Source organism: Mirounga angustirostris, unplaced genomic scaffold, assembly GCF_029215605.1.
Source record: "Mirounga angustirostris isolate CCGP_5_RB_7025 unplaced genomic scaffold, mMirAng1.0.hap1 SCAF_9, whole genome shotgun sequence".
Lineage (NCBI taxonomy): Eukaryota > Metazoa > Chordata > Mammalia > Carnivora > Phocidae > Mirounga > Mirounga angustirostris.
The window spans coordinates 112,752,678-112,763,054 of record NW_026991717.1 but is presented as its reverse complement, the minus strand read 5'-3'; the positions used below and the strand labels follow the sequence as shown (position 1 = coordinate 112,763,054).

General features: G+C 44.5%; 1 protein-coding gene across 6 annotated transcripts in view; it reads left to right on the top strand.

Moving 5' to 3' along the window:
- The first annotated feature begins 295 nt into the window (after positions 1–295).
- The window catches only part of DCAF5 (DDB1 and CUL4 associated factor 5), a 97,691-nt gene continuing 87,609 nt past the window's right edge, over positions 296–10,377 (top strand). For 2 of the 6 annotated variants that reach the window (XM_064571236.1, XM_054513752.2), the window contains exon 1: positions 299–635. In XM_064571236.1, coding sequence (XP_064427306.1) covers positions 422–635 — 214 coding nt within the window. In that variant the 5' untranslated portion in view covers positions 299–421. Of the gene's footprint in view, positions 636–10,377 lie in introns of all 6 variants that reach the window. The other 4 variants (XM_064571235.1, XM_054513754.2, XM_045901078.3 and 1 more) reach the window with 4 other exon arrangements.

Below are 10,377 nucleotides of genomic sequence, written 5' to 3'. Positions count from 1 at the left end.
CGCGCGGGGAGGAGCTGCGGCGGGAAAGCCGCGCCGCCGCCCGCGGTCTCCAGGCCAGCCGCCCGCGTTCTTCCGGCCAGCAGCCCGCGGCGGGGGAGGGGCAGCCGCCGCCCGCGTTCTCCCGGCACCGGCGGCCGGCGGAAGGGCCGCGCGTCGCGGAAGCGCGGCCGCAGCTGAGAATCAGCTGCTGGAGGAGGCGGAGAAGGAGAGGGAGGAGCCTAGGGGGGAAAGGGAGGGAGGGGACCCTCAGGAAGCCGCGAACGCCACCGAGTGTCTGCACACCTCGCTCCGTCTGCCATGGCTGGTTAAAGAACCATCCGGATCGCAGCGCGGGGGGAGGGCTGGGTGGGGGGAGAGCGGCGGCCGCGCGTGAGGCCGAGGGAGGGGCGGCGGCGCGAACGGCGGCGGCGGCGGTTCCAGCATGAAGAGGAGAGCTGGCCTGGGGGGCAGCATGAGGTCAGTGGTGGGCTTCTTGTCCCAGCGGGGCTTGCATGGGGACCCCCTGCTCACTCAGGACTTTCAGAGGAGACGCCTGCGGGGCTGCAGAAACCTCTACAAGAAGGACCTCCTCGGCCACTTCGGCTGTGTCAATGCCATTGAATTCTCCAACAATGGAGGCCAGTGGCTGGTCTCAGGTAAATCAACCCCCTTCCCCGCCCCACGCCTCCCGGCCCCCTTCCAACCTCCCCTTTCGCTCTCCCTCGCCACCCTCCTTCTGCCCTCCAACCCCCCCCAACCCCCCTTCTGCGGTGGGAAGGTTTGGTGTCAAATTCAAACCCTTACGGGGGAGGGAGGGGAAGGAGAGGATGTCTTCTGTAAAAAAAGACCTAAAATGGTTGACAGGTCCTTAATTCGCTTTATCCCAAGTGCAAAGTGATCGCTCCTGATGACTGCCCTGGAAGTGTGGGTCGGGGAGGGGGGGCGAGATTACCGCCTGACAAAGTTTGATGGGAAACTCTTCCTCCGTGTACTTTAAAAGGTGCGGGGGCATTTTGGGGATTCGGAGCGGGAGGAGGCCGAGGCGCGCCGGAGGCCAGGGGGAGCTCGAGTCCCTGGCGCCGGCGTCAGGGAGAAGGGGCCTTGGGGCTGGGGGCCGGGCGGTGACAGGGCCGGCCGCCGAGGGGTCGGGGGCCGCGACTCGGGGGGCTGGCTGGGTGAGCGAGGAGAGCAGCCGGGCGGGTCGCTGTTGGCCGCCCCCGTCGGCGCCCTGAGGGGCCCAGCTCCATCTCCCTTCTCTGTAGTGGCCTCTTCCGTGTCGTGTTTTTCTTACGATGTGGGCAGTGCCGGGGACTGGAGGCTAAGGGGCACCGGCCTGAACTTGAATGCGTAACTTGTGAGGCGGGGGGTGGTGGGTGGGCGACCCCCGGAGACTTGCTGGCTGCAGCCCCGCGCCCTTACCCCCTTTGCCGGCCGCTGCCGTTGCAGGTGGTCTGCGCTCCTCCTCCCTCCCGCGCAGCTGGGCTCGGCTGCCCCCGGGCTCCCCCTCTGGTGTGGGGAAAGTGGCGAAATCGAGGCCGGGGCTCCGGCCGGGCGGTGTAGGCCTCGCTCTCCCGGGGCTCCTAGCGACAGGCAGCTGAATCGATAGCCTATTGCTCCCGGGGAGGCCCGGGCCGGGCGGGCCGCAGCGACTGCTGCCCCGGGGGAGGTGCGCCTGCTGCCCGTGGGGGTGCTCGCCACCGCCCCCCTTCTCCCGGGGGTCTCGGGCCCCAGGCGGGCGAGTGGGGATGGGGCCCGCTGGGGGCGCCTCCCTGAAAGCGGGCTAAGGGGAGGAGGGCGAAGACGGCTGATCTGGCGTTCCCGCTCGCCTTCGACTCCGCTCCGTCCCTTTTCCTGCATCGAGAGGGAGGGAGCGGGAGCCCAGCCCTGGACGTGGCGCTTCGCTTCACCCAGGCCGGTCCCCGAATGGTTTTCTAATTTACGTCAGTGGGCAGCTGGCCAGAAACTTCTGGGACCATGGCAAAGCATCCGTTTTCTTGGCGAGTAACAGTCGGAAGTGGCACGGGCGTACAGTCCAATTTAGGGGTAGCAGAGATAAGACTTGTGTGATCATTTCACGATAAACCTTCTGGGGTTTCTCCAGAACTGACTTGACTTTTCCACCCTAGATCGTTTTCTCTTTGACTAGGTGTCTTTTGGCCCTAGATCATCCCCTGAAGAAACCTGATATTCTACTTCAAGGCATACCCCAAACAAAAGCTTCCTTCCCCAACACTGCCAAAAATTCCAAGGGCAAAAATGGGGAACATCTCTTTAAAGAGCTCACCGTTTTTTTCTTCTGTATTCATTATACCCTCGTCTCCTTTTCAGACTGATGTTTTCCAACAGAGGTGTCCCCGGGTACAAGGAAATTCTCCCTACTGGCTGAAGGAATTTGGGGGGTATTCCTGAACTAATCATGGTAATTGAATCATGAGTACAGTCATACATTGCCCAGCTGAACACTCTTTAAACATAACATATATAATTCACATGCCATACAATTCACCCATTTTAAGTTAACACTTTTTAAAAAAAAACACTAAAATGTTGCCTCCATTCTCAATAAGTTATCCTTGTGCAAGACCTTCCCCTATGTCTCAAATGAACCCCATTTTCTCTAGTCTTAGCCAGTTAATTTACTTTATCTTAATTGTAGTCTGTAGAAGAGGAGAGTCCTTTCCACAGGGCAGGCTCTAGCAAACCTCCTGGTTTTAGGCATTTATTTCCTTGTTTTTCTAGGCCTGAGTTGCCCATCTCCATCATTACTTTCTGGGTTTCAGTCTTTGCTCCTTCCTCCTCCTTCCTCCCCTCACACTTCCTCTAGCTCAGTCCTTCCTGTTTCCTTTTTATCTACTCCTGTCCTTGTTCCTAGTCCATGCAGCAGGACCCTGCCCCCCTCCCCCCCAGTTTAGCTCAGATATACTTAGCTTTTCTTACTTATTTCCTGAACATATACTTTTGGTTAGCTATTCACCTTCCATTATCAGTACAACTTATGCTAACAGGAAGTTCCTCCTGTTTGCTTCAGATAAGGAAGCCCCCTCTGGGAGTCATAAATACACCTTAACTTGTTAAAGCTAATTAAATATTGTTCTGGGAAGTCCTTCAATAATCTTCCCCAATTTAAAACTATTTAAAATGTCAGGTTTACGTCTTATCTATCATTGTCCTTCTTTAGCAGTTAACACCTGAGGGGAGAGGCTCTTAGGGTTTTGAGGCTAATGCTGTCTATCCCTAGTGTTTCACAAAAATGTGGTGGGAGGCCAGATTCTGGTATTGAGATTACCTTTATGCATTTTGTTGTTGTTCTTGTATCTTGTCGGGGTTGGTTAAAGACTTTAGAAAGTGGTGATTAAAATGATAGTGTATTCATAGTTTGTTCACTGTTTACATTTCCTAAATGTTTGGGCAGGCTCACATTTCTTGTAACTGACACAAAGCTGTTTGGTAGAATTAACTTAGACCTAGGGCAAAAATATTTGCATGATTCCTGTGGCCTTATAAAATGTGATTTGTTAAGGATACATCATTGCTATTTTGTTCTAACAGCTGGCCCCTTTTCCAGGGCACAATGAGGCCAGCAGATATTAAGAGTAAGCCAGAGAAAATCAGGAAGGAGAAAACTGTTCTCTTGGGCAGTGAGACTGTGACAGCAACAAGTGGGAGGATTTTTTTTTTTTTTAAACATTAAAATACTTTTAACTTAAGTATTTTTCTTTATTTTGATCAGAAAAGGGCATTACTGTGCTATTCTCTAAGGCAGTGTGGTATTGCATACACACATGGTCACTGCTGTGTCATTTAATGTATGACCTTGTAGTCAAGTTACTCTCTGGGTCTGTTTCCTGATGTACCAGCACTTACCTGAAGGGCTCTTGTGAGAACTAAATTAAGGAGACGCCTGGGTGGCTCAGTCAGTTAAGCGTCTGCCCCTGGCTCCCAGGGTCCTGGGATCAAGCCCCGCATCCAAGCCACATCGGGCTCCCTGCTAAGCGGGGAGCCTGCTTCTCCCTCTGCCTGCCACTCCCCCTGCTTGTGTTCCCTCTTTCGCGTGCTCTCTCTCTCTGACAAACAAATAAAATCTTTTTTTTTTTTTTTTTTTTTTTTAAAGAACTACATTAGGTAAAGTTTAGGTTGTGTGCTGAACAGAGTGCCGGGTCTCTCAGAGAAAAGCTGAGCTTGTTTTCCTTCCCTTTGGTACTTATAACTTGTGATATTATTATTAGCTGACACTTGTTCTTACAGTATTGGTAACAGACCTGTGCAAATGGGGCAGACAGGATAGTTTTGTGACTTTTTGATGTGGAATGAGAAGGCACAATGTATGTTGAAGTACTGCTCATAAGAGATCCTACCAACATCAAGGAATGTAAGAACACATATTGGGGGATATCCTGGGTTTACCCTTTAAGTCTTTGGTTGCATCTAATAATATTATTTTCCCTGAATTGATATTTAAGACTAATTGATATTAGAACCTGTAGAGCTAGCAGATTAATAGCCCATTAGTATGAAGTTTTGAGTTTCAGTGAGAGATTATGATCTCTTTCCTGGTGCTTATGACTAAATGTAGGAAAAGCACCTTCAGAAGCTTTTCTTTTTTTTTTTTTAAGGTTTTTGTTTTTTAAGATTTTATTTATTTGACAGAGAGAGACACAGTGAGAGAGGGAACACAAGCAGGGGGGAGTGGGAGAGGGAGAAGCAGGCTTCCCACTGAGCAGGAAACCCGATGCGGGGGGCTCGATGCGGGGCCCGATCCCAGGACCCTGGGATCATGACCTGAGCCGAAGGCAGACGCTTAACGACTGAGTCACCCAGGCGCCCCGAGATTGACACTTTCAATATCTAACATTTATTTGCACATAGCACAGTACAATGTGAAAAATTGAGAAAGCTCTCAATGAGATGAACTGTTAAAAATGCTTTGTAAATAAGCTTAACCCCAGTGTTGTCATCAAAACGTATTTTTAAGCATCAAATAATAGCTGTGATAATAACCATATTCTCAACTTGAACCTATTAATAATGATCATTTCCTGTTTCCCAGTCACTAGTTCTATCAATTTTATGGAATCAGTTTTTTTTGTAAATAAATTCATCTAAGAGCATGTTATCTACAGGTAAAGTGGCTTTAGCCAGTGGAATAAAGTCTTAAACTCATTAGAACTTCTCAGGTGTTTAATTGGAATGAATTTGTTGGTCCAGTGGTTAGTTTATCAGGAAAAATATGGCTAGTGGTAGGGCAGATTTGTGACTTGAAAAAGCTTTCATAGTACACATTTCAATAAGGTGATTAGGGAATCAATTATTGGATTTTCTTCTGGGCCTTTCTATTTACTGATAATCCATTGCTGTGAAGGTGTTAAATTTTATCCTTTCGTCTATTAATTAGTTCAACAAATAGTTTTTGAGTGCATAGTTTATAAAGCAGAAGCAATTAGAAGAACAGAAATGATATATCAGGTATAAACCATGCCCCCAAGCTTGCATTTTAGGAACATTTACTTATCATCTGTAATAGTGCATATGGCCCTTTAAAAAATGTTTCCCCTCTGCTTTATGATACTTTAATAGATACCTGGTTTTTCTCGGATTTGCAGTACTTATTATAGCAAATAATCCTCTTGCTTACGAGTTTTAGTGGGAAAGAAAGAAGGCTCATAGAGATGGCCTTGGAGAACATTGCTATGATAAATTATAGAGATCGTGTCATAAGGATAAGGTAACATGGATATTTATAGATGCACATTATTTTTCCCACTTGTTCTTCAGTCAGCTAATTGATACCTATCAAAGATTGGCAAATTTAGAATTACGCCCAGGTTTGTCACTTCTACTTTAAAATAAGCTAGTGAGGTTGAACTGATGACCGCCAGTCTTATTAGACGTTATTAGCACAGCAAAAAGTTGTCTTTGTGTTCTGTATTGTTCAAAGGATCATCACTGACTTAACTTATGCCAGTGTGTTTTTCATTACTAAGAGTTCCTAAGAGGAGCAGTGGCCCTCAGTTATGGATCCTGGTGACCACAAGTGTGTGCTCATTCACTGATGATTGTTAGATTTGGTTGTAAAGTGCAGTTGGAATCATTTAGATCAGGGAAACTTTATTGACCAGTAAAACTTGAAACACAGATGGATGCTGTGTTCTGAATTGTGAGTTAGGAAGTAACTTACAGAAGAAGTAGATGCGTTTATCTTATGCATTGAGCCAGGTGAAGAGCACTTCCATTTGTTAATAAACAGCACTTAATTTTAATTTTTTTCTTTTTTATGGGTTCAAGAAAGAAGTAATTGCTTTTATTATTGTTTTAGTCTGAATTTAGATACTCAAGGGTAGAATTAAAGCCTTTTAAAATTAAAGGAACTAAAATCCTAATTCAAATGAAGATGACGTAGATTAAGAAGGAATCGATTCTGTTTTCAATTTTTGGTGCCCCACACTTTAAGTATTGTCTCTTACAATTGAAGAACTGAATATTAATCTGTTAGGATTAACCTCAGAGTATTGTGAGAATGTGAAATTACATTTCTTTTTTACTTGATTCTCTGTTTAAAATTTTGATTTTGGGCGCCTGGGTGGCTCAGTTGCTTAAGCGACTGCCTTCGGCTCAGGTCATGATCCCGGGGTCCTGGGATCGAGTCCCACATCGGGCTTCCCTTGCTCTGGGAGGAGCCTGCTTCTCCCTCTCCCTCTGCCTGCCACTCTCCCTGCTTGTGCTCGCTCTCTATCAAGTAAATAAATAAAATCTTAAAAAAATAAAAATAAAATAAATTTTTGATTTTAAGTTATAAGGGTGAGGTTACTATTTGCCTGTGGATATGTAAGCTGATTTTAGGTGATTTTTGAATAAATATTTAAATTTTAATAGTACATTTATTTTTATATATGGAAAAGTTAGCCAGCATGTATAAAATATTTTTAATGAATTTATTGCTTAAGGTGAGGTTAAAATTTTAAAAGTCAATTTAAAGAAAAATAATGGTAAATGTGTTTACATGGATATGGCAGAAATCTAAAGTTGATCGAGATTGACTGAAGCTTGGGAAATACTTCATTATGTAGTCTTTTTTGTATCTTCTTTCTTCCTCATTGAATCAGAGAGAGGGGAAGATCTTCATTTTATGGAAGAGGGAGTGGAAAAGTAGAAAGATGACTTGCCCGGAGCTGCCTTGTTAGTCTTTGGCAGTCAGCAGGCCAAGTAGGGCCCATTGCTCCCAGGCATGTGCTGTTTCTAAGTTGCCTTTTTATATTTTTCTTTCCCTTTTCTTATAGGGTAATTCACCTTTTCTGGATCTCTTTTAAAAATTGAAAGCTGGAAAAATTAGCAATTTCTGAGCACATGTGCAACTCTAGTTGCTCCTCTTAGATGGTAAATTATATTTGTGTTTTGCTGTAAATAAAGTTAAGTTGTTCCACACAGGTATCTTATGTTTATTTATTCATTAAAAATATTTAATAGGAACATACTATGTGTGCCTCTTTAATCTTAATAATAACTGCGAAAATTTTTTTTAATCATTTATTTAGCTTATAATGTGTGCCAGGCTCTCTGCTAAGCACTTCATATATGTCTTATTTGCCACTTGGAAAATAACCAGTGTTATCTATAGTCTAGAAAGACACAGGCATTTGAAGGTTTTGTATTAATTGTCATAACTAAGTGCTAAAAAATCAAGAAAGGACATTGATCAATGACTGCTGAGGGTTCTGAAACGCAAAGAACAGGTAGGGCATTGGTGGAAGAATAGATATTGGAATTCATTGTTTCTGGTTCAGATGAAGTGAAATATAATTCTAGGAATGAAAAAAGATTATTACCTTGGCCTATTACCTTGGTCGTTGTAGAAAATTTGGTTCCAGTAGCTGCTTCCCAGATTTTTGTTCTTTTCAGCTTTAATACTTATTAGTCATTACTGCCAACATAAGCTTCGTAAAACTTAACTCTCATGATCACACATTCGCTGCTGATCCCTCAAAAAATCTACAGTGCTCCTCAGGGTCCACCAAATTAAATAGGAATGCCTCACCTGACGTTCAACTGAGACATTGCTGTTCACAAAGATGAATGTTAAACAATAAAAATAGCTAATTTTTGAGCATGTCATTCATTTATCACATATTATTTGGGGGTGTTTCTTATGTCAGGCACATTTATATATGTGACCACATTTAATAATTACAAGAAACTTTCCTAAGGTAGGGTTAGTGCTGTTATCCTTATTTTACATATGAAGAAACTGAGGTTTAGAGAAGTTAAATGACCTCCAAGGCTCCTGTAGTTTGCGGTGGAGCTGGATTTGCAGCCTGGGTCTGCTGGAGCAACTGAGACAGCTGCTGACTGCTCTGAAATTTTTAGACTGTTTTGTAGGACCTGACTTTTCCCCTACATTCTCTTCTCTTGCTGGTATCACTGGTACTTTGCTACCTGCTTCTCTCACCCCCTTTGTGTAAATGAAGGGAGGGGGTATAGCTGTGGGGATGGATCAGTGGGTTTTGAGCCAATAAGCATAGTTCTGGTCATAGCTACCATACTCAAACCTCCAGCAGATCTTTCTTGGTGCTAGAAATCAGCTGGATGTTGGTCTTGGCAGTTATCTAAAGTCTTCTTCTTCCTTACACTTTGCGTGTTCCACACTTGCTTATATAAACCATGTAACTTCACACTGGGTTGAACTCACCTGCTTTAGTGAGGTATAATTAGGAGTGGGTATATTCTGGTTACCAGTTTGGTTCCTCTTCTCCCATTAGCCCAACCAAAAGTACAAACAACATACATGACTCGTACTATTTACTGAGCCTATAATTTGAGTTTGATATCTGCTGAAAGCATGCTGGTTGAGTACATTTCCCTGATCTCAGCCAAAAGGTGTCTCCTCATAAGGACATAGATGAATAATGATAAAGTGCTTTTTGGAAGGTTTAAACAATGTAACATGGGATAATTTGCCCAGAAAGCACTGGTAAGTCATTTGGAAGTACTTTGCCACAGACACAATATCATAAAGGAAGGTATGACTCCTAGACCAGATGATAAGCCTGTTTAATCCTTACTGAGCTCGAATTATAGTGTTCTTGCAAATAAAATTTACTTCTGTCACCAGCAACTTCACTCTGCTTCTGTGAAAAAGAAGTTCCCTTTCCAAGGTTAATCACAGATTAGGTTAACAAGGAGGGTTAGATTCCACTTGCTTTTCATGTCAGTTATCCTAAGTCAGGAATTCAGGGAAAGACTTGACAACAGCAGTTTGTCACTTTTGTTATCTGCTCTTCCCATACCTTCACGGTCACACCTTCCTTGATACCTTACTCACTCATTGCACTTTGCAGTGTTGATACCCAAGATGCTATCACATACCTCTCAGGATGCAGAGTTGATATGCATTGGAGGTCAAGTCCATGTGCTCTGAGTATTATTTTCTTATTAGGGCCAATTTTAAAATGGAAGTTATACTCTGGAGGTCTGGGGATATAGGAATCAATGAGAAAATGGCATCTGAGGAAATTGATAGGTTTATAACAGATCCTAGTAGCAGAGATGTTGGTGGAAAGACTGATTCCCATCTTCCGTTTTTCCTCTGCTGGGCTCCCAGGCCTTGATACAGCGAGGTAAGATTACCTTACGTGGTTGATAAGGTCACTGTGTAGGTCCCCTACCTACCTTGCTGCTGGCTAGGGTCCTTTATAACAAGGTGACTGTATATCCTGGTTTGCTTGGGACTATCCTAATTTCCCCATTGTCCCAGTACAATTATTAACACTCCTTTCATTCTTAAAAAGAAGTCCTAGTTTGAATGATAAGTTATATGACCACCTACTCATAATCACCTGAGCTGGCCGGTACTCAACTAAAACCAAAGCCCTACTCTCTTAGCTCTCCTGTTCACCATTGAATGCCTCTGGTGAGAAAGGCTCCAAGTCTCCATTCTGCTGTCAGGTCTTTCAGCTGCCACTTTTAAGGTACTGGATTGAGTCTGAGAGGCAGAATGGTTAGTCCTTTGTCCCTTTGTTTCTTTTTTTTAAAATTTTATTTATTTATTTATTCATGAAAGTCAGAGAGAGAGAGAGAGAGGCAGAGGGAGAGAAGCAGGCTCCCCGCCTAGCAGGGAGCCTGATGCGGGACTCGATCCCAGGACCCTGGGATCATGACCTGAGCCGAAGGCAGACGCTTAACCATCTGAGCCACCCAGGCGCCCCTGTCCCTTTGTTTCTTATTAGAAAGGAGGAGAGGCAGCTAAAACCATTAAGAAAATGCTACATCCAGAGCCTAGTGAGTTACCTCTTCCTTTGTGTATACCTCATCTTATAGTTATTGTTCTACTGTTCACTTGTACATTCTTCCTCCCCTCTTTTTAAAAAGTCTTCCTGTGGGTTGTTTTTTTGCAGTTGATTTTAAGGA